General features: G+C 40.0%; 1 protein-coding gene across 5 annotated transcripts in view; it reads right to left on the bottom strand.

Moving 5' to 3' along the window:
• LOC136420744 (alpha-catulin-like) overlaps positions 1 to 22,027 on the bottom strand; it is a 54,823-nt gene that overhangs the window by 17,705 nt on the left and 15,091 nt on the right. For all 5 annotated transcript variants that reach the window (XM_066407834.1, XM_066407836.1, XM_066407837.1 and 2 more), the window contains exons 2-7: positions 16,357 to 16,549; positions 10,352 to 10,527; positions 9,897 to 10,016; positions 5,366 to 5,455; positions 4,925 to 5,101; positions 1,484 to 1,687 (exon numbers count right to left, since the gene is read on the bottom strand). In XM_066407834.1, coding sequence (XP_066263931.1) covers positions 1,484 to 1,687; positions 4,925 to 5,101; positions 5,366 to 5,455; positions 9,897 to 10,016; positions 10,352 to 10,527; positions 16,357 to 16,549 — 960 coding nt within the window. The remainder of the gene's footprint in view (positions 1 to 1,483; positions 1,688 to 4,924; positions 5,102 to 5,365; positions 5,456 to 9,896; positions 10,017 to 10,351; positions 10,528 to 16,356; positions 16,550 to 22,027) is intronic.

The following is a 22,027-nucleotide window of genomic DNA, read 5'->3' as shown; positions in this document are numbered from 1 at the left end:
CAACAGACATAACTGTCCCTTTACTTCATACATATATTGCAACAAAAAATTTAAAAAGCAATTTACTTAGGTACAGATGGTGGTCACAACCTTCGCTACATTTACTGCTAAAATAGATAATACATCACCACCCTGTCACTTCAAAGTATTATATTTTGACAAATACATACCGAAACATACCATCATTGAATTGACGAATCAAACTGCTTGCCAACTCCATCACTTTCAAAATCAACAGTGACAGGCAACTTCAAAACCAATTCCCCAGGGAATACTCATATGTTGCAACAATGCATGCATTAACACATTCCAGACATGCCTGTACAATTTTGGGAATTCTTACAAATCGGGCGTAAAGTATACTATTAGGCTCGCCCCTGAGGTGTCGCCAAAATGGTCTGACAAAATCAAGAAGTGAAACGATTCAGGTAAGACATAATATTTGGGCTGCAACAAATTCAGATATACATCAGTAATCTATAACATTTAACAAGCCTGGGGTTTGGTGTCCACCTCATTTTTGACAGGGATACTTTTTTTTTCTGTGTCTGTGTGTTTGCAGCTATAACTTGCATGCAACAGTGTGTGAACAAATAACATTTAACTGTTTTGGTTTGACACGTTTTAGAGCTTTCTCAGCAATCACAATGACTATTAATGCCACACGATAGACTAGCAATATTGCACAACTCACTATCACTATCAGATCATTCTCACATGACTTTCAGTAAACGTTCATTTAATGCCTGCACCAACAGGTCTGATCAACTTGCCTTCCTGTTCCACAAACCAGGAGGGAGAAAAGCTGGGTGCATGTGGAGGCGCCTTCTGCGGTAGACCAGCTTACACAAACACAGAGACAAATAAAACAGGACGAGAATGCAGGACAACATGGAACAGGATACAGAACAACACAGCAGTAAAACCATGGGCAAGACTGGGGGATCAGTGCAACAATGACATGTAAAACAAACAGATCAGGGGTCAGGGACAACGTTTCCACACCTGTCACAAGGCACCGCTATAGGCCTACACGCATGCATGCACAATATAGTTCAGCCAAGGCAAGGTTGGACACAACTGCACAATAATATGCTGCCCCATACAGGCCCTGTTCAAGCATGCCTGGATGTGGGTGAAAGGTCATGCAACATAAATTGCTGTTTATGCAGGCAGACCATTAAACTAAAATTGCTTACAGCAGGTAAAATTGGGAAATGCGACTGAGCGTTACTGCGTATGACTTGAGTAGTCGTCCTGACGCAGATGAATTTCAAAAGCCAACCCTAATCATTTCATCAGACGAGTGTTGTAGTGAATCCACAATCTCGGATTTCTGACCCACAGGCAAAAATTAGCTTCTGTCAAACAGTCTTGGAAGAACTGTTTTGGAAGGGCTGTTGTGCAGGTATGTCATGATGCTTTTTTCTTTTTTTACACGGTTACGATTTCAAGTTGTTCAAACAGATTAAGCTAAGCTTACATTGTTTGCGTCCACCTGAAGTAAGGCTTGTAGCTCCATGCGAGCATTCTCACACAGCGCGAGGATCTTTTCCCGATGCTCGTGTGATGTGTAAGCAGAGTCAGTGAAGTCGTTCGCCTGGTCAATGATGACATTCAGACTTTCCTCCAACTTCTCCTTGTCTGTCGGCTGCACCTGGGTGACTCTTGTTCTCTCTACAGCATCCTGCAGTACATGGGGAAGGCAGTAGGTATCAACAACATATCAACAGTTAAGTAGCTTTACCTTCTTCTGCAGCTCTACCAGTTCTGTCATAAAGCCACACTGATCTAATCTTATGGAAGACATCTGTGTGCTCATCAATTTTCAAATGTCTGCAAAAAAAGATTTCCACCTCAGAACTCACGACCATGCAGACTTATGCCACAAAGAGGCCAGCATGAGTGGGCTTGCCATAAAATTGATATGTTCTACCGCAAAACCTGAGGAATTTGTCTGAACTATGGTTGTGTGTACTACGTTTGTTTGTACAGCATCGAAGAACACTTGTCAAGAAAAACTGTTCATTGGTTTGCCATCAGTGTTGACTAGGGGACTGTTACATTTGCACAGCTTTACAAATGACTTGTAACAGCCAGCGAGTACCGCTCAGACAATTCCAAAGATGTCCTGTCAAGAGTGGCTTTCACTTGGCCACTCATGAATTTGGCTGCTCCTGGCATTTACGTTTCTCTGTAGGGAAATCAACGCAGAGAAGAGGGAAGAACAAGACAACCTACATCCTTCAATCATCATTAACCTACCTCTTTCCATACCCAAAAACTTTTTGCTTGTTTGATACACCTTGTTCTGTGGTTCAATAAGTGTTACCAGCTTCAACGTCCAATAATTTTGAAATGTTAGCAGCATTTTTTTTTGCTGGATTTTTCCCCATCTCCAGAGTATGTCATCCTGACCTCGAAAAGAACATAACATAACACCACTGTGTTTATCAAGTTATAAATCTGAAGAAAACGTTTTGGCTCAGCATCCTAAATTACAAGTTGCCAGGAAACAGTGCAGTGAAGCCTAGGCTGTGGTAATCCCCAATAAGAACACCTGCTTGCAACATTACAGGGAACAGATAGACATTATTTTGACCCCTGTACTGGTATGTGGGGACGTATAGCACCTGTTTCTGTAACAGGACATTCTCAGTAAATGACCAAAGCATTCCGACCATACAAGAAGAACCAGTGAAAAGTCTAGGCCGTCTATATACAAGTAGTCTGAAGGATACCGAGAGGGGACCAGAGGTAGTAGAGCAAGCTGCCAGAGGCCTTAAGAGCATAGATGGGAGCGAACTTCCAGGAAGACTTAAAGTATGGTGTGTTCAGTTTCTCCTGTTTCCTAGGCTAAAATGGCCCCTCAAAACTTACAGTATTTCTATCACAACAGTGGAGCAGATCGACAGAAAAGCCAATGCCTACTTTCGCCGATGGCTAGGCGTTCCGAAATGCCTATCATCTGTGGCACTGTTTGGCAACAACATGTTAAGTCTCCCACTCACGTCTATTACAGAGGAACACAAAGTGGAGAAAGTTTGACTGGTTCTTGAGTTGGAAGGGTCACGAGACTCCTCAGTGATGAGAGCAGCAAACAAGAACATTAACACCGGCAGAAAGTGGAAAGCCAAAGAGGCCATCAACCAAGCAACAAGCAGACTTCAACATAAAGACCTGGTGGGTTCAGTCCAGTTGGGAAGGACAGGGCTAGGCTGGGGGGAGAAAACCCAGCGGTGGTCAAGTGCCAACTCCAGTGAAAGAAGACAGCTAGTGGTTCAAGAGGTGAGAAGGATGGAGGAGGAGAAGAGAAGGGTGGTAGCTGTTGGCCAGAGACAGCAAGGAGCATGGTTGAACTGGGAAGGTGCGGTAGAGAGGAGGCTCACTTGGAGTGACTTGTGGAGCATGAATAATGCTAGGGTGAGTTTCCTCCTACGCGCAGTATATGATGTCCTCCCAAGCCCTCAAAACCTCACCCGATGGTTCAAGAGTGAAGAGTCCTGTCAGCTGTGTGGTGGAGAACAAGCTGGACTGAAACACATTTTGTCAAATTGCAGAACTGCCTTACAACAGGGCCGGTACACATGGAGACACAACAAGGTACTGAGACAGATTGCAGTAACCCTAGAGAAAGTGAGAAAGGAGACTGCGGGAACTGAGGCACCACTGCAGTCTATCCAGTTTGTAAGAAGAGGGCAAAAGCCCAGAGGGGTAGCGCCTACCCATGGCAGTAACACAGGAGGAGGCCCACTTTGTAGAGGAGTGTGGGAGACGTCAGTAGATTTGGATAAACAGCTCCACTTCCCAAGTGTCATATGTGAAATAGCCCTGAGACCAGACCTTGTCCTGTGGTCTGTGGATCAGAAGTCAGTAATCATAGTGGAATTGACTGTACCCTGGGAGGAGAATCTCCAGACAGCATACGAGAGGAAGAAGCTGAAGTACGAAGAACTACATGTAGTCCAGCAGTGTAAAGAGAAGGGCTGGAGAACCCAGTTGTACCCAGTCGAAGTAGGAGTTCGTGGGTTTGTGGGAGCTTCACTCCTGCGGTTGTGCAGGGACCTTCAGATTCGAGGGAAGGCACAGGCTCAGCTTGTGCGACAGGTGTCTGAGGAGGTAGAAAAGAGCAGTTTTGTCATCTGGATTAGAAGAAAGGACAAGGACTGGAAGAAGTAGAGGCGGCTGTGCCAGAGGCAGGATGGAGACGTCCACCCTGCCGTCCCGCCGACCAGAAGTGTCTCAGACATAGGGGACGAAACACTGATGAAGGCCGGAGTCTGACCGATGATCTGGTGCAGCCGCACCTTGGGTGTTGAAAAGTACGTCAATTCTAGCAGGTTAGTTAAGACCTGTATGTACCTGGGTTGTACATGTACTATCACATTGCATTAAAGCAGGTATCTCACTAGACTGCGCCTGTTTACAACAGATTATTGTGGCAACCTTGCGAATTTTTAACCAATTATTGCTTGCAGCCACACTGACATGTGACACACGGGTAAATACATAACCTCTACAAACAAAATGGCCAGACCAGGAATATCCCATCCTCAGTTTCCGCCCCAAACTAGATACAAGATAACTTTATGGGAAATCGCAGTTTTGTCTAACCTCCGTTGCAGTCCTTCCAGCAGCGATTTTTTTTCAATTTTTTTTTTGCGGGCGGGAAGGACTGCATCGGAGGCTAAGTTTTGTCACTGAATCAAAAACCTATGAACAATCATCAAGATATATCAAAAAGAGACTTGCCAATTGTAATTTTCTTGAAATTTGAATAAAACTTGCCATTTCAGGTGACAAAGTGATACCAGTTGGCACCTGTTTGCACCAGTTGGCGAATGTCTTTCGCAAACAGGTGTGGCCCGGTGAGACACCTGCTGAAGGAGTAAAGTTCTGCCAGTTGCCATGCACCCATACTCACTTCAAACTGTTTAACCACATTGTGTAGACACACAGGTGACATGAGACTGCCTTCATCCTGCAGACAGCTCCCCTCAGTAACAACTCTCTCCATCGCACACAGAGCTTCTCTCATCTGATGGAACACACTGTTTCTGTTCTGGACAGCAGGGGCACAGTCCGGATGGCGCAGGCATGTCTGACAAATAAAGAAACGTTAGGAAAGTTTGTATCATGAAGATCTGAGTAACTCATAAACATATCAATGTAGATACTCAGTCACAGGATTCTCAGTCACTGCAATGATGAAAGAGAATGGATGCTATGATTGTATTGAAACATCTGACTCTTCTGAGAATTTACCCAGTTGCTTCAACTTGCTTTATGTAATGTTCTATCTGGATGTCTAACCTTCATCGACAATAACCATCATAATGTCAATCAGTTATTGAGCTAATCCAACCTTAGAGGAAGTAAGCAGCATCATCGTAGACCTCTCCAGTACTGCACGAGCTGCACCCATCTTTGCTCTGGCTCTTTCATCCTTCAAGTCCTGAAGATAAAATACAGCAGATGTCTGCACTAGCTCCTTATGATCTTCTTCACTTGAAGCAAAAATATGTACCGTATTAGTCAAAGAGGTGCCTTGTCCAAAATGATGATGACTCCGGGCACTCACACACACACAAACACATATAACACTCACACTGACTCACATATGCACACACACCATACAAACACAATCTCTCTCACACACCAAATACATGCACACATACATACACACAGACACATGCAGACATGTACACCACACACACAAACACCCATACACTGTATACACACAGGCACATCATACATCGGCACACACACATAAACTATATACACACATACCACAGACACAAAGCACACATATACACAACATAACAGTGATGATTTTAATTGTTATACGAGGGTGATTAAAAAACAAACGCAATTTCTATCAGTTGAAAAATGAACCTGCTATATATATAGCAGGTTCATTTTTGTATGAAATGAGTTGAAATTTGGCACAAATATAAAGGAACATCTCTTCTTGAGACTGATGTAGGTCACTGTATTGACATTTTTACCAGTGACTGAGTTGACTTCAAGTTGACCACACCCTTGGAAGCTTGTCGGAGGAAAGGACAAGTCAGTCCTGACCCAGTTACAATTACTGTAAGAAGCTTTTACACCTGTGTGATGATACATGTCTCTATGACTTACATGCAAAATTTGGTTTCTGAACTCTTTACAGTTCCTCTTTTACAGCTGCTAGAATAGAGTGAGGTGTGATATCAGAGCCAGTTGAATTCATAGCCGAATACGCGATTTGTTGATTAAAGACCTGGTAGACTACTTTTCCATTAATTAATGGAAATGAAACTTGACACAGATATTATGGGTTTAACGATTAAGACGTGTGCTTACTTTCATTTCTCTGACTTTATAGACAATCAGTATACAAAAAGGACTTATCGACATAGCGCATATTCAGGACCCTGATACCCGCTCTGAATCAAACTCATATCTCACTCCACGCTAGGAACGAAAAAAGAAAAACTGATTAGATTTCAGAGATGAAAATAAGCATGTGGCTTATATATAGAGATATGCATTTTGATACCTGTGCAGTTTCAGTCTCCTACAATAATTGTAAGTGGGTCATACTTAACTGCTAATTGAACTTTCCTTTTACTGCTTTTCGCCTCCGACAAGCTTCCAAGGGTGTGGTCAACTTGAAGTCAACTCAGTCGCTGGTAAAAATGTGAAAAATACAGTGACTTACATCAGTCTCAAGAAGAGATGTTCCTTTAATTATCTCCATGAAAAATGGAGATATAGTTTTGGGTGTGTCTGTGTGTTTGTCTGTCTGTTTGTCTGTTTGTGTTTCCGGACCACTGTAGACAGCAGAACTCAAGAGCCTCTTGATGGATTACGATATTTGGTATGTGGTCAGGTGTTGTGAAGCCGAAATTCAAGGTCAATTTCGGGCCCCCTGGTATGTGACCTCGGTACTGCAGCAGAAATTCCATTTTTGTATCTCTTGACCTGGACGTGCTATGGTCTTGATTTTTCTGTGGCAGATAGCTTGCAGTGTAATGAAGACTTGGTGTGGGTTTGGGCCCCCTAGCAGCTTGCTCTGGAACTGCAGGGGCGTTATTGTTAAAATCTTCTAAGGAGAATAACTGAACAAAGGAACGATGGATTTCCATGATATTTAGTATACAGTTAGCTTAAACAGAGATGTACACAATGAAGTGCAAATTATGTTAATTAGGACTTAATTTGCATAACTACTGAGGTAAATCTATATTTGCAGTGTTTTCCATTATCAGACTCAAATACATGTAACGTTATAGTTTATGGAAAGTGGATCATCAACAGATACCGATTATGCAAATAAATTCCTAATTTGCATAATTAATGCAAAACACCATATCTCATCTAATTGGACAATTATAGGACTGTCAATAAGATACTTAGTATGCAGGTAGCTTAGACAGAGATATACATAATGAAGTGCAAATTATGCCAATTGTGACTTAATTTGCATAGCTAATGAGGAAAATCTATATTTGTAGTGTTTACCACTATCAGACTCAAATACATATAACATGTAGTTTATGGAAAGTGGAGCATCAACAGATACCAATTATGCAAATAAATTCCTAATTTGCATAACTAATGCAAAAACACCATAAGGCCACAGCAAGTAATTTTTATGGATGACATCAGCGCGCTCATTAATTTTCACCTGATTTTGAAATAAAAAACAAGAAATTTCATTGCCCTCCGACGGTGATCAACATGCCAAAAATGGGCAAATATGTTGTAAACGTTGACAGTCTAAGGTGTTTCATTGCATATGAATACTCAGTGTAGTTCCTGCCCATGATGGTATGACAAGCTGTTTTCTGTGTTTGTTCTAGTTAATTGAACTGAAAACACATCTTCAAGAACAGTTTAATGTTGACAGTCTAAGGTGTTTCGTTGCATATGAATACCCAGTGTGGTTCCTGCCCATGATGGTACAATAACACAGGGCTCTAGCCAGCGCCAGTTTTGCCGTAAATTTACGGGACTTTGCTGCTGGTTACGGAAAAAAATTAAAACCAATCCGTAAACCTTGACGGACAAAAATCGGGAGAAAAGATATAGACAGGGCTTGAACTTTTGCAAAGATCTCCAGAAAAGAAGCGGAAGTTTGAAGCGAAGGCCCGGAGGTTGCAATTGCCAGTGGTTCGTGGGCCGAGAGAAAATCAGCCTCGTACGCCCCCCTCCCCACTACCAGTGCCCCACTGGCCGGTCGCATCGGGCTGGCGTTTTTTTCTGCTGTTTTCCCCGGTTCACCGCCAGTTATAGCCACACAAAAAATACTCCGGTAGTTACCAGCCAGTTTCCGTATTTTGTGGAAATATTGTTAAAGTTTACGCCGAGTTACACGCACACTTTCTTCCCGCGAAAACTGGTGTTGAGAGTTTGAGACCTCAGAATCAGATGTTGTCTACGTAGCCAATAACAGCGTTCGTTCACGCCGCGTCACGGAAAATGGACCAATGACATACAAGTCTCGCGGTTCACGAGATGTTAGCTTTAGCGCGAATCCGCGAGGTTTTATCGGAAATTGATATTTGGTGCGACGATGGGACTATTTGAAGGCTTGAATTTTGATCAAATCAAGTGGAAGTTACCGGAGAAATCGACCATGGAAAACATGGAAGGAAAATATTGAACGTCTTTAGGGCGTTCTGTCCAAAGTAGGGTGTCTCATTTCCTACTATATTTAGTACAGGGCGCAAACGGGACCGGTGTTGAAAATGTTTTATTTCTGCCGACAAAATTCACGTGTATAATTGTCAAATATATAAGAAAGTTTTGTGGTGCTAAATTTAATTTATTTGCCGATTGTATACAACGAAGGCCCAAGTAATTTTTCACCAAAAGAGATGGCATTATTAAAGCTTTATCTACCAGCAAAACTTTCCCTTCAAAATGCTGGAGATAGCGTTTCAGAGGGTCTACATTTCAAATTTTCCCGGGGGGGAATACCCCCGGACCCCCCTAGAATTGTCGCGCCTACGGCGCGACGCCTCGCGCCTTTGGCGCTTGACATGTTAGGTTTATACCGAAAATTTGGGCTTACGGGATAAAATTTCAGGCTGGCTAGAGCCCTGCAATAACAAGCTGTTTTCTGCATTTGTTCTAGCAAGGCCATTATATAAATAATGGGGGGAGGGGGAGTTTCTACTTAATTGAGCTGTATACACAAGGCGTTTCATCGCATATGAATACCAGTGTAGTTGCTTCAGATGATGGTACAACAAGCTCTTTTCTGCATTTGTTGTAGTTGCGTCTATTGAGATGTAACGTTATACACATATACAAGGACATGTTTACTGTTGAATCAAGGAGGTTTTATATTATATATGAAACCTCATTGGTTGAATACAGGAATAAAAGATCTGTTGGTCATGATATCATATTTCGTTGCCTCAATTCTTATTTAACAAGATTTATGATATCAAAATTTTAAAATATATGAATCTTGTTTTTTTTTGGCCCGCCTTGCTTTTTTTTCGCCCTATCTCATTAATTTTTGAGTCTGCGGAGGATGTCATCCATAAAATTTACTTGCTATGGCCTAATTCATCTAATTGGAAAATTACAGGACTGTCAATATTGCAACATGTGTAAGTAAGATGAAGGTGTTTATGACCAAGCATACATTATGCAAATGTGTAATTCATTTGCATGAATAGAATTGTTCATGGAGATATGAGGTCGTGGAACTCTTGTTATATTTGTGCCAAATTTCAACTCAATTCATACAAAAATGAACCTGCTATGATAGAAATTGTGTTTGTTTTGAATCACCCTCATATTATCCATAACTCATTTTCCACTCAATAGAAAACATCTACAACACAATCATAGAGTTCTTTCCTCAGATGACTATAAGTAAAGATGGTACAAACTGCTTGTCTGTCTCCTGACAGATGCGCCAGCTCCACCATCTCTGTCCCAAACTGGCTGAATAACTGAACAAACTCGGAGAAGTTGGACACCTCCTCCAGATGGACTAAACTGGTCAGAACCTTGAAGAAAAAGGAAGTGGCACACTTAACTTCTGTTTGATATGACAGCAAGGTTGTGCTTGCTTTGTCCCACCTCTTACACTACAAAACATAATACAAACACAGCATATTTGTACATATACAATCATTGTATAACTTGTTTAGCTACCACTTTTGATGAGCAAAAGTAACATGTACTTTGCAAGGAACCTGAAATCGAACCCATGCATGCAACTCAAAAACTTTACACATTTGCTTACTCCTTTTCTTCAGCTTTACCAGTACCAAGTATGTCACCTGATTAAATTTCTTGTCAGTATATTACATGTTTGGACAAACATGTTGGATAACCTCACCTTGTCTTTGGCACATAAGAGCTGTTTGACCATGACCTTGTCTGCCACCATGAGTACTTTAGTGACAGATGAGAGCAGGGCCCTTGCTGCACGCACCATCTGACTCTTATCCTTAAACAGCAGCTCATCATCCCCCTGCTGGTACTGGACATTTGTGATAGTAGCAATGCTGTCACCTACAGAACAACAACGGCAACTTTGAACTAGACATGTAACATTTGCAGCCAAATATATAACATGGTCTAGCCTAACTACTGCTCTGTTCATTCTTACACAACCACATTCATTTATATGATAACCAGCTCTGCCACTTGCTACATAATGTAATCGAACACTACAGGATGCTACTTTATCCAAACTATTGTGGTAGGCATATCCGACCTCCGCGTTTTTTGCATTAGAATGCGGCGGCGCGCGAGGCAGTAAATGCTTTTTTAAAAAATCTTAGAAATCATCCGTATGCATTATGCCGCTGAAAATCGTTGTCAAGAAACAATGGATGATTTGCTATCACGCCTATTATGTTTTTAGTTGAAAATATCAATCGAACAAGGAGCTAAAAATCATATAAGTTGGAGATGCAGCCGAAAAGCCGCCCCGTTCTGACACCGCGGACGCGGCACGTGATTTCAAGGCCCGCCCGGCGGAAGTCCCATTTTCAAATCAAAAGCCACAAGCCGGTGTAGAACGCAGAACTCTGGGAATGGTTTCAGTTGAAAGGGCAGAGATCAAGGTTCACGCCAGTGGTGGGACAAAAGTTCTATGTCATTCCAGGCGGGAGATATGGAAGATACGGGAGAAACCTGCAGAAGTAAGTGGACATTTTTGCTATTTTTCTTGTACTTAGCAACTTTGTCCCTATAGGCTATACTGTCGCAAATATAGATATATTGTGGTCATCATGGTGTAGTTTTTGTTTCTATTTAGGCGAGTTTGGCTTGTGGGTTTAGCGATACATTTTGAGAGTTTTTTTCGACAGCCCGAAAAATGACATGCGCTGTGTGCGCATACGTGACGGGGGAGGGGGGCATGAGATCGCGCACTTTGTATATGCTCAAAATTGAACTTATTGTCATAAATCCTGCGCTATTTAACCGTAGAATGGTCATATATTTTTTATGCTGAATGTAATATACCTTTCATATCTGATGATATGGCATACTTTGGACGCAACAAACAATTTTCCAAGTTATGATCATACAGTCCGAATTTGTCACACAGTTGTATGATTTTCATTCAGATGTCCTTTTTTGATTTTCCAGTGGATACAAAGGTGGCATATCTGGTACAGCTGTGCAGAGAACGTGGGCTGCCTTCAAGCAAACTTGAACAAGTTGAAGATTACACAAACATCAGATCAAGTGCTTGGTGACGAAAATTCAATTTTCTTCTTCAAATTTTCAAAGGGAGAAGCTACTTTAGGAGAATAAATTGAACACTAAATAAATTACTGATACTGTACTAGTCAGATAGTGAGTTGTAAGTCTCCTGTACTGTAGGTAACTTATCATATGTACCAATGATAGATCTTATTAGAATGGGTAACATAGGTATTGATACTTATAATTAGCACCATACTATTATCATTGTGATTGATCATGATGTTAATTAGCATATTTAACTAATTAAGCATTGGAATATTAAATTTAGTATAGACATTGTTAGGAACCTGTTTCAGCAAGCTAACAACACCAGTGAGTTCATGTAGCAGCCAATATCAGTGTACTCTCACCTCTCAAATAAACGTACCGGTACGTTTATTTTTTTCGGCTCAAAATCCGCCCGTTACTTTCTTATTTTAGACGGTACGTTTATTTTTTTTTTCAGAATCATGATCAGGGCATTGGGATAAAATGTCGATGCAGTACTCAAAATACCCGGCACAAGCACAATTTTCTTGTCGCAACTCATTTCTAACTCCTGGTAGCGCCGTGTGCAACCTAGATTTTGAGCTTGAGAACTCTATTTTGCCACAATTTGTAGAAAAAATTGGGCCGAGGAAGCTCGAGCGCTAACTCACAGTCACCGGTACCACACACGCACACACACACGCGCGCTATCACTCTCATAAAATATGACAAATTTTCAATTGAATCTCGGAAATCGCCGTCCAACCAAATAAAACAATGAGTTACCGATACTTTTTCATTCTTTTGTACCCATAGTCAATTTGTTTTGATGTGTCTGAAACGCAAAAATCAGTCCGAAAATACGGCAGCGCTCGGTGAGGGTCGAGTAAACAAACAAGACGGCGACTGCTTCAGTCCAAACCCCGCTAAATCTCGCAATACCGCACGAGAGAATGACAACGCCACCTAGCTACATTTTAAGCATTGCAGTTTAATAATTCCAGGATCGTATTCCAGCGAATATTTCAATGATTTCTACAGGCAAAATCAAGTTATTGTTTTGCTTTTTTTGCTACATTGTGAATTTTCTAAGCTGAAAAGTTTTTTTTTTTTTTTCAATTTTCTTTTTAAAATTTTTATTCTTTTTAAACTTGTAATATTCAGAGTTTTTGTGTCAACAACTGACTATATACTAGAGTCCATTACAAGTAACCGCGAGGGTTGTTATTGTCATAATTAAGAACTATTTTCCAGTTATTGTTATTATTTGTGTAAGAGATTTGATACTTTTGAATATTTTGAATGTGATTTCAACTTTATAGATATTTCTTAAGTTTTCTAAAACTTAAGAAATATTCATGATGTAGAATATAATATTTACAATGGTTTCTAAATAATGGTAACAGAATTCTACCATTATTTACAATTTTTTACAATTTCTTACCATTTTCTACCATTATTTGTAACATCTCTATAAATAGGCCAGAGGGCTGGGAAGAAAGCAATTCACACATCCTTGCGAAGTTTAGGGAAGAATGCTTTCCACAAAGGACCGAGCGGTGTCCTGCAGTGAAGTCTAAAGATGTACAAAGGCAGACAGAAGGGCCAGATTAGCACCTACTTTTATGGGGGCAATCACCATTCTACCATTGTTAACCATTTTCTACCATTTCTTGTTAATATTTCTAAAAGTTAAATAATCACATAGATGTTTAGAAATTATTACAAATAAAGAGGTTTTTGTGCAGTTACTTTCAAAATATTTCTAAATTATCTAATTAAATGCAAATAAATTCATATTTTTGTATTTGATCTTTTAGAAAAATTTAGAACTATTGTCAGTCAGATATTCTTTTATTAGAAATTTTTCAAAATTATTACAAATATTATCATAAAACCCTTGCGGTGACTCGGAATGGACTCTAAGTCTATAGTATGTAGAGTATAGTATAGAGTAGATTTATTCAGCCAGGTAAGAAAGTCTCTTAGATTTATCAAATTGCGGGTAGATTTTTCCAACATGCAATTTTGAATGTAACCCAAAAATGACTGCAGTTACTTTGGAACTAGACAGCCTTCTTGTTTTACGTTGTAACAATGATTATATTTCCAAACTAAAAGTGTCAAAGGATTTTTTGGCTTTATCTGCTGTCCATTAATATCCCTAATTGCAAATAATAGTGTCAAAGATGCACACATATATCATGAGAACATGTATTAGTAACATAGACCTAGCTTACATGTCAATTTTGACATTTTCCGGGGGGTACTTTTATTCCAGGGGGTACTTTTATTAGATTTTGAAGATTTTTCTGGGGGGTACTTATATTCCAGGGGGTACTTCTATTTGAGAGCTTAGAGTACATCATTAACAATGTATGCCTTTTACTATATATGGCTCATTAGTTTATTGCCAATTAACACATTTTCATATAGATCTATTATTGCTCCTGTTGTAGAAATTCATGTACTTTAGTCAACATGTAATGTAGGTTAACAGTTGAAAGTTGTTTTAGGGAATAGGTAGTACAAATAGGGATAAGTAAAACAAATTGTTGTACATGTGTATTTGAGGATCAGTTCAGTTCATCCTCTGTTGAGAATAATTACCTTCATTTGCATATCTTTCAATTAGCGAAGACTGCAAAAATACAGTATTGTCATAATGATCTGTTCAACAACAGGATAGTCGGAACATCTAGTTCCTTCTTCAGTTTTCAGCATGTTTAGAAATGTATGTTAATTGATTGGCATTATTGTGGATGAATAAATTAGTTAGGGTTAATTAGGGCTAATTAAGATAAGATACTGAATATAGGTCAAAAATAAAACATGACAGTCTGTCCAGTTATATTATCTTTAAATGCTGAAAATTTGAACAATATTGGTCAAAGTGTTTAAGAGTTACATTAAAAAATATGCAAACAAGAGTTCTACGACCTCATACCTTCGTCAAATGATTTTGACCTTTATGACTGACGTATTAGGAGTGTTTTTCATCAATCATCAATCATACCAGTTGACCCTCTTCACCCAAACAACATAAGTTGTCCAAACCTCCTTGTTATGACTATGAGCTTAACAAAGAAGGTTATGCTAACATTTATCATCAATTATGCAAATAAGCTCCCTCCTTATTAGCATAATTTGATTCAATGGTGTTCACATTCACACAACTTCCTAATGCCACAATTATGAAATTGCCGTCATTTACTAGTATGGAATTATAGTAGTTTCTCATTAATTATGCTAATTAGGCCCACATTTGCATATTTCCTATCTATCAACATTCCTCTCTTCCTTAGTTACAAATGTCACATATTTGAATAGTCATATCATGGAACACAGCAGATTTTTAAAATTGCCTCATTAATTATGCGAGTTAGAATTTGATTTGCATAATTATCATCCAATCATACAAAGCATCACGTAAGCTATCTACATACCAAAAATCATGACCATCCATCAAGACCATCTCGAGTTATAGTTTTTCTCATTAATTATGTCAATGAGGTTCTCATTTGCAAAGCTGATATCTATTAATATTTCTCTCTTCCTCAGTTACATATGTCACATGTTTAAGAGTCCTATCATGGAAATTGATGGATATATAAACTTTCCTCATTAATTATGCAAATTAGATACTGATTTGCATAATAAGTATCTAATCATGTACATCAGCACTCAAGCTATGTACTTACAGAAATTTATGACCACCCACCAAGCCCTTCTTGAGTAATTCCCTTTCACAGTCTGAAGCAAAACCTGCCCCTGCTATAGCCAACCCATAGGTCTGCTTGGAGACTACCTTACCATTATGCCTACAGCTGGCTCACAGCCAATTTGTGTAACTGACGTTTCCTGCCCTCAACATGACCCCTCAGGACCTCCTTGCCCTATGCATGACGCCTTGGAAAAACAGAGCCCACACGTACACATACTTCAGCATACAATATAACACATTTTTACACTTTTCTCATTAATTATGCAAAACACTTCGCCCAAAATCTAATCATCTTGAGATTTCCCACATACACACCGACACACCAACTACGACAACAAACCATCCAGGCGTTCTCGACTTATTCTGTTCACTAACAGACACACAGACAAGCACCATCGAATAACCTTGTCGACGAAACCATTTCGTCGACGAAGGTAATAACTGTGGACTTGTGGTAATTTCTGGTGCCATGTTGAGGTCAATCATTTCCATAGGGCCAATAGATAAGTGTCTTCTAATGAAAACGTCCAACTTTTCAACTTTGAAAAATTCTGAAAAATTTCAACTTTGTCCGATTTTGACAGGATAAAAAGCATATTAAGCGGAAGAATCTGATCTGTACTTTGGCAACAATTTCAGCAAGTTATATCTTACCAAAAAAAATGGTGTGACATGCCTACATGTAATTGTGGCGTTGCAATGGCGCGGTGGCAGGGTGTTTGGCCCAGAACCAAGAGGTCTTGGCCATTGATTCAAATCCGGGGCCCCCTGATTTGTCTTGTTGACGTTGTGCCCTTGGGAAAGGCACTTAACACGACTTTCCCCACTTCACTCAGGTGAAAATGAGTACCTAGCTTCGGTAAGGGACATCCCTCGGATAGGACGTTAAATGGAGGTCGAGTTGTTGAGGAGAAAAAAAAAGATCAATTCACCTGCTGCCCTGGCCTCCTGACAGGCATCATACATTTCCTGTTTAATGTCCTGGTTCTGGTCCCCGATGGCCTGGCCGACTGTCACAAACCGATCCACGGCAAAACTGACGGCTTCCCCGACGCGCTGGACAGCTCTGCATGCCTTCTCTGTTCTCCTGATTCTCTTCTCCTGATGGTTTACTAATGTAGTGATCTGGAAATATCATAATCACTGTGATGGCTGTATCAACACAGGTATGTCTGGAAAATATTGATGAAAAGAACGGGTATGTCTGTTCATATTTGGGCTGCTCAACAAGCGGCATTCATGTACATGCATTTGCATATATGACCAAACGCGTGTACATACAACAGAGCTCACAAAACTTCTCAAAAGAACGTTTTCCCTGAGCCGTGGTGCAAGGTTCCGAGCTGGCTACCATGTTCCCTGTGAGTTGAGTGTGACGTCACGGATGGAACTAACTTGATCAAGAACTGGAAGTATGATGTGTGAAGTTAGATGTTCAATAACAACAGAAGTCTGTATAGTTTATACAAACATCTAGGGTCATTGAATGATGCTTATTTTGGTTGAATGTAATCAAGAACTGTTGTATCTTACTCTTAGTGTCATTGGTGTCAGAAGCACTTCACTTAAAACCAAATTCTTACAACACAGATGACCCATGGCCAGTTCATTGTCCTCAGAGATTTCACAGCTTATTCCATGCTGACTTCCAGCAACTTTTCACCCACTGCTGACATCATGCGAGAAAAGTCATGTGTGCAGAGCAATTCTGGCGTTGAAGTGGCTCAGTGGCAGGGTGTTTGGCCCACAACCCAGAGGTCCTGGGTTCGAAACCGGGCCCCCCTGATTTGTCTCATTGACGTTGTGCCCTTAGGAAAGCTAACACGACTTTTCCCACTTCACTTCATGTGAAAACTAGAGTTCGGCGATCCCATACCTTCGCCGAATGGTGTTAACTTGTACGAAATATGTGTTTGAAAGGTGTGTTATGGATTGAATACTTAATGTATGATGATGTTCACCTTCACTTAACTTACGAATGCAAGTATCAAATTACCGTTATTTACAACTTTGGAATCATGGCATTTTCTTATCAATTAAGCAAACTAGAAAGGCAACATTTTCGAGAAAATGCAGGATATTCCCTTCCATATCCTACACCTGAAATATCTCATCCTTAAGCATTTACTATAAGGGAATTACAAAGTTTCTGCATGAATTATGGAAAGGAGGTCCGCATTAGCATAAGTTATGTCCCGGTGTATTTAACCTTCCTTACTCCTTACGGTACCTACATGTGAAGTATGACATCCGTAGCAGGTACCGTAAGGGAAATACACATTTCTGCATAAATTATGCAAATGAAGTTCTCATTAGCATGATTTATGTCCAGGTGTATGTACCTGTCCAAAAGGTACCTACATCTTAGATATGACATCCAAAGTATTCACCAGAAGGGAAATATAATTTTCTGCCTAAATTATGAAAATGAGGTCATTATTAGCATAATCTATGTGCTTTCACCTTTCCTAGAGGTGCCTAGATCTCAAATATGGCATCCACAGCATGTACCGTAAGGGAAATACAAGTTTATGCAAAAATTAAGCAAATGAGGTGCTCATGATTTATGTCCAGGTATATTCACCTTTCCTAAAGGTACCTACATCTCAAATATTACATCCGTAGCTTTTACGGTAAGGAAAATACACGTTTCAGCATAGATTATGCAAATGAGGTCCTAATAAGCATAATTTATGGCCAGGTGCATTTACCTTTCTTAAAGGTACCTACATCTCAAAAATAACATCAGAACCATGTACAAGGTACATATTACTTTCTGCAATACCATTGGTAGAGCTACCACCCCACATCTACTTGGTTTTTGGCAGAAGACGAAGAAGAAGAACAAGCAAGAAAAAACAGTATAGTCCCTCCCTACTGGGCTCCAGTGACGTTCCATGAGGAACGCTCCCGGGGGAAAGCAGGCCTGTTAGTGCAATTTAGCCTGAATATATAGACATAAAAGCAAATTGAAAGGGAATTTCAACTTTTTCTCATTAATCATGGAAAGAATGACCTGATTTGCATCTCATTATGTTAATCATCACTAATCGTTTCTACAATTAAGCAATTAAGATCCACCAAACCCTGCTTTAGTTATCCTCCTCCAAAATTTAGATAATAAAATGCCCCCTGTAGTACCGTACGAACCCCCCAGAAGACCCATCTTCGAACTTGACCTTCGTTTACCCCACCCCCAACAACCTATTAAATTTCATCACGATCCAGTAAATCTCTCTCGAGTTATGTCGTCAACAAACTAATCGTTAAACACAAAACTTCCACTACAACGCTAAAGTAACACCGCAGAAAACCTATCTTCGAACTTGACCTTCGTCTCCCCAACAGAAACTTACCTACCGAAAATCACCAACATCCGACCTTGTCTTCGAGGCTTATACCGCCAACACCATCATTCCACAAATCCGGACCAAACGCATACCCTTCTGCCTCACGGCGAAGGCAATGAGTACCTAGCTTCAGTTAGGGACGTCCCTCGGATAGGACATTAAATGGAGGTCCTGTGTTTGAGGAGAGCCACACCTCAAGCATGCAAAAGAACCCGCCACACTTATTGAAAAGTAGGGGTGAGTGGATCATATGATTATATAAATCTGTCCGGATATGAAACTTGTACTGTTCAGTACAAACCTGATGTGCTACGCCTTGAGGTGGTTTACGAGTATATTATACAATTTACAAACACACACATAAATTGGCTAAGAGAGCTGAAAAAGAAAGCTGAAAATTCCGGGGAGTCCAATTTATCTAGTTGGGGAACAGTCTAACCTTTTCATAATGTGATATACCAACTCAGATGAACTTTCATGCAAAACACATACTTTCATCTCCCAAATAAACATACCCCCCGAATGAAAGTATCCCCCGGACAAATCTTCAAAATCTAATAAACATACCCACCCGGAATAAACATACCCCCCGGAAAATTACCAAATTGGCAGGTAAACTGCATCAAAGCTACTTCTGCCCAAGGGAAAGAAGATGATGAACAGGTACTGTAAATGCAAAAATGTTTGCGGTGGTTTTATGTTCGCGGGTTTCGCGGTGAACTCTTCGGCGCCAACTTAAAACCACCGCGAAACTTTCTGCCCGCCTATAACTGTAGCGCTACTATTGTTTTAAACGCAAACTTAAAACCACCGCGAACACTCCATTTTCTCTCTACCGCGAAATAAAAACCACGCGAATTTAAATGCATTGACAGTTCTTTTCAGTCATTTATGCCTGAGGACCATTCATATGAATATTGAACACAATAAGTGTGCATATCTGTACATTGTTGAAATTATAATCCTCGCCACTTGGAAAAATACAATGGTAATGTTGAAAAATTGGGCATAGGTTCCCCGCTATGAGCCCAAACAGAGGGCCAACGGTGCTTTCAAATTCTACAAGTGAAAATGTACATGATACATGTACATGCATTTTCTACTTGGAACTTGAAGCAAGTGATCAAGGAAAATTGTTGTATATCATTTACAATTACTGATATATAATCAAAATCATCACATAGCTTGGTGACTTGTACCCAATCATATTTTCTAAAGATATCATCCCAATTAAAACAAATATGAACACCCCAAAACAAACAAAATAGGGTTATGTCCAAAAACTTTTGCTCCACTGGGTCGAAAACAAACTTTTTCTGAGAGGCTCTGATTTCGAGTTCCCGTGGTTGGGCCCACAATACCAAACAGAGCTGTAAAAGTAGCTCAACGTCTCTGGCTGCACATACTAAGAAGTTACCGATTACATGCTAACACTAGAAAACGCTTATTAAGCATTTTCTAGTGTCACATGTAATCGGTAACTTCTTAGTTAGACAGCAGTTTTGTATTTTCAGAGCAGTGGTAGAAATACTTTTTTCAGTGTTCTGCAATATCGCAGAATGCCAAAATTTTGTTCTGCAATTTGAAAATATTTACTGCAAATACACAAGCCATGCTACAACCTTCTCAACTTAGTAATGCCTTCTTCTTCTTCTTTCAGTTGAGGTGGCGACCTTCGTGCCTACTTATATTTACATCATATCTAGCTTTGCAACATTGCTGTAATTCTTTATCATCTCACTCTATCTTTAATTCTACTCGCAAAATTTGAAACAGGAATAACATACATGTGTGTGAAAAATATTCAAATGAATAGCGAAAATTGCAACAGCAAAAGGGTATAAAAGAGTAAAGGTATTTATTCAATATTAATCAAATTAAATACTTGTTTATAATCTAAGTACATGTATTGAAATTTTTAAAAATTTAACAACCTGCCTGATAAGGAGGAAAAGGACATTATATCCTTGCAAGGAATATGTGTTCTGATGCGTAATGAGATCGCATAACCTGTGTCAAAAATCACACCCACGGCCCACGGAAAAAAATGAAAAGATTTGAAAAAATCAAAGAAAAAATTCAAAAGAAAAGCCTCACGCAAACCTCGGCCTCTGCATATTTTTGGCACTCTGAAAATTTCAGTTGACAGCTCCAAAGTGGACGCCCAACAACTCAGCAGGAGTCCCCGACATATAATAGAGTATGCCGTATATGTTTACACTGCGTGCTTGTAGTTTCCACGGATATAATTTTAGCTCAAGCCCAGAAAAACCCAGAAAAACATTTTTAAAATATTGGCTTGAGGACTGAAGGACCTCAAGCTGATATCTTTGTAGAAACGCTGCAAAGGAAACACGCCCCTATTAACTTTCCCAAGCTAAATCTTGGAACTCTAAACAAATCGTAGAAGCCACCAAATTCCGCTAAATTTCTACTCACAAGAACCTCAAGCCTTGGGAGGGGGGCATGCCCCCGACCCTCCTAGGAAGCTTGCTCTTGGTGGTCCCTCAGGGGAGGGACCAGCTAATAGAGTTGCGCAGTAGAGTGCACGCTGCATACCCTTTAGCATTTTGCTAAAAACAATTTTTTTCCTGGTCAAATGTTGGTCAGAATTGTCCAGTTTTCTGCTAGGGGGGGACAGAAGGATGTGAATTTTAAAAATTTGGCCAAAATAGGTGATTTTTGTCATGTTTTGATCTCGGATTGACCTCTGAACCCTTCTCTTATGGTTAGACTGATATATCAGGATGGGGGGGTGAAATCCTGGTCTCATCTGAAACTTCTGTCTTTAGCTCGTTAGAATGTTGGAGTTGAACTCCTGCTTTTTTTTACCTAAAGCAACCTGACAAATCCAGCTTTGCAGGGGTGGTAAAGATTTGAGGTTTGAAATGTAGATACAAAACCTGCCTAGGCGACCACCTTTTCAACGCGACCACCTGGCCATGGCGACCGCTTTTTCTCGGTCAGCTTGGAACAAGCGGGCTTGAGGCTATTTGAATCTGGCTTGGAGCATTCATGTTCACAAATTAACAACTACAAAATCTCACAATAAATGATAGTTTTAAAGAATGATAAATAAAATGATTAAAAAAAAATAAAAAATGATCAAAAAATAAAATGAAAAAATAAAAAAAATGATAAATGTCATGTTCACAAATCAACCATTCAAAAATCTCCCAATAAATGGAGCCAAGTGCCACTGGTTGGTCTGACCTGGTAGTCGTGCTGTAAACATAGGGTCTAGGCTAACAAA

Source organism: Branchiostoma lanceolatum, chromosome 15, assembly GCF_035083965.1.
Source record: "Branchiostoma lanceolatum isolate klBraLanc5 chromosome 15, klBraLanc5.hap2, whole genome shotgun sequence".
NCBI classification, from domain to species: Eukaryota; Metazoa; Chordata; class Leptocardii; order Amphioxiformes; family Branchiostomatidae; genus Branchiostoma; species Branchiostoma lanceolatum.
This window is presented reverse-complemented; position numbering and strand designations above follow the sequence as displayed.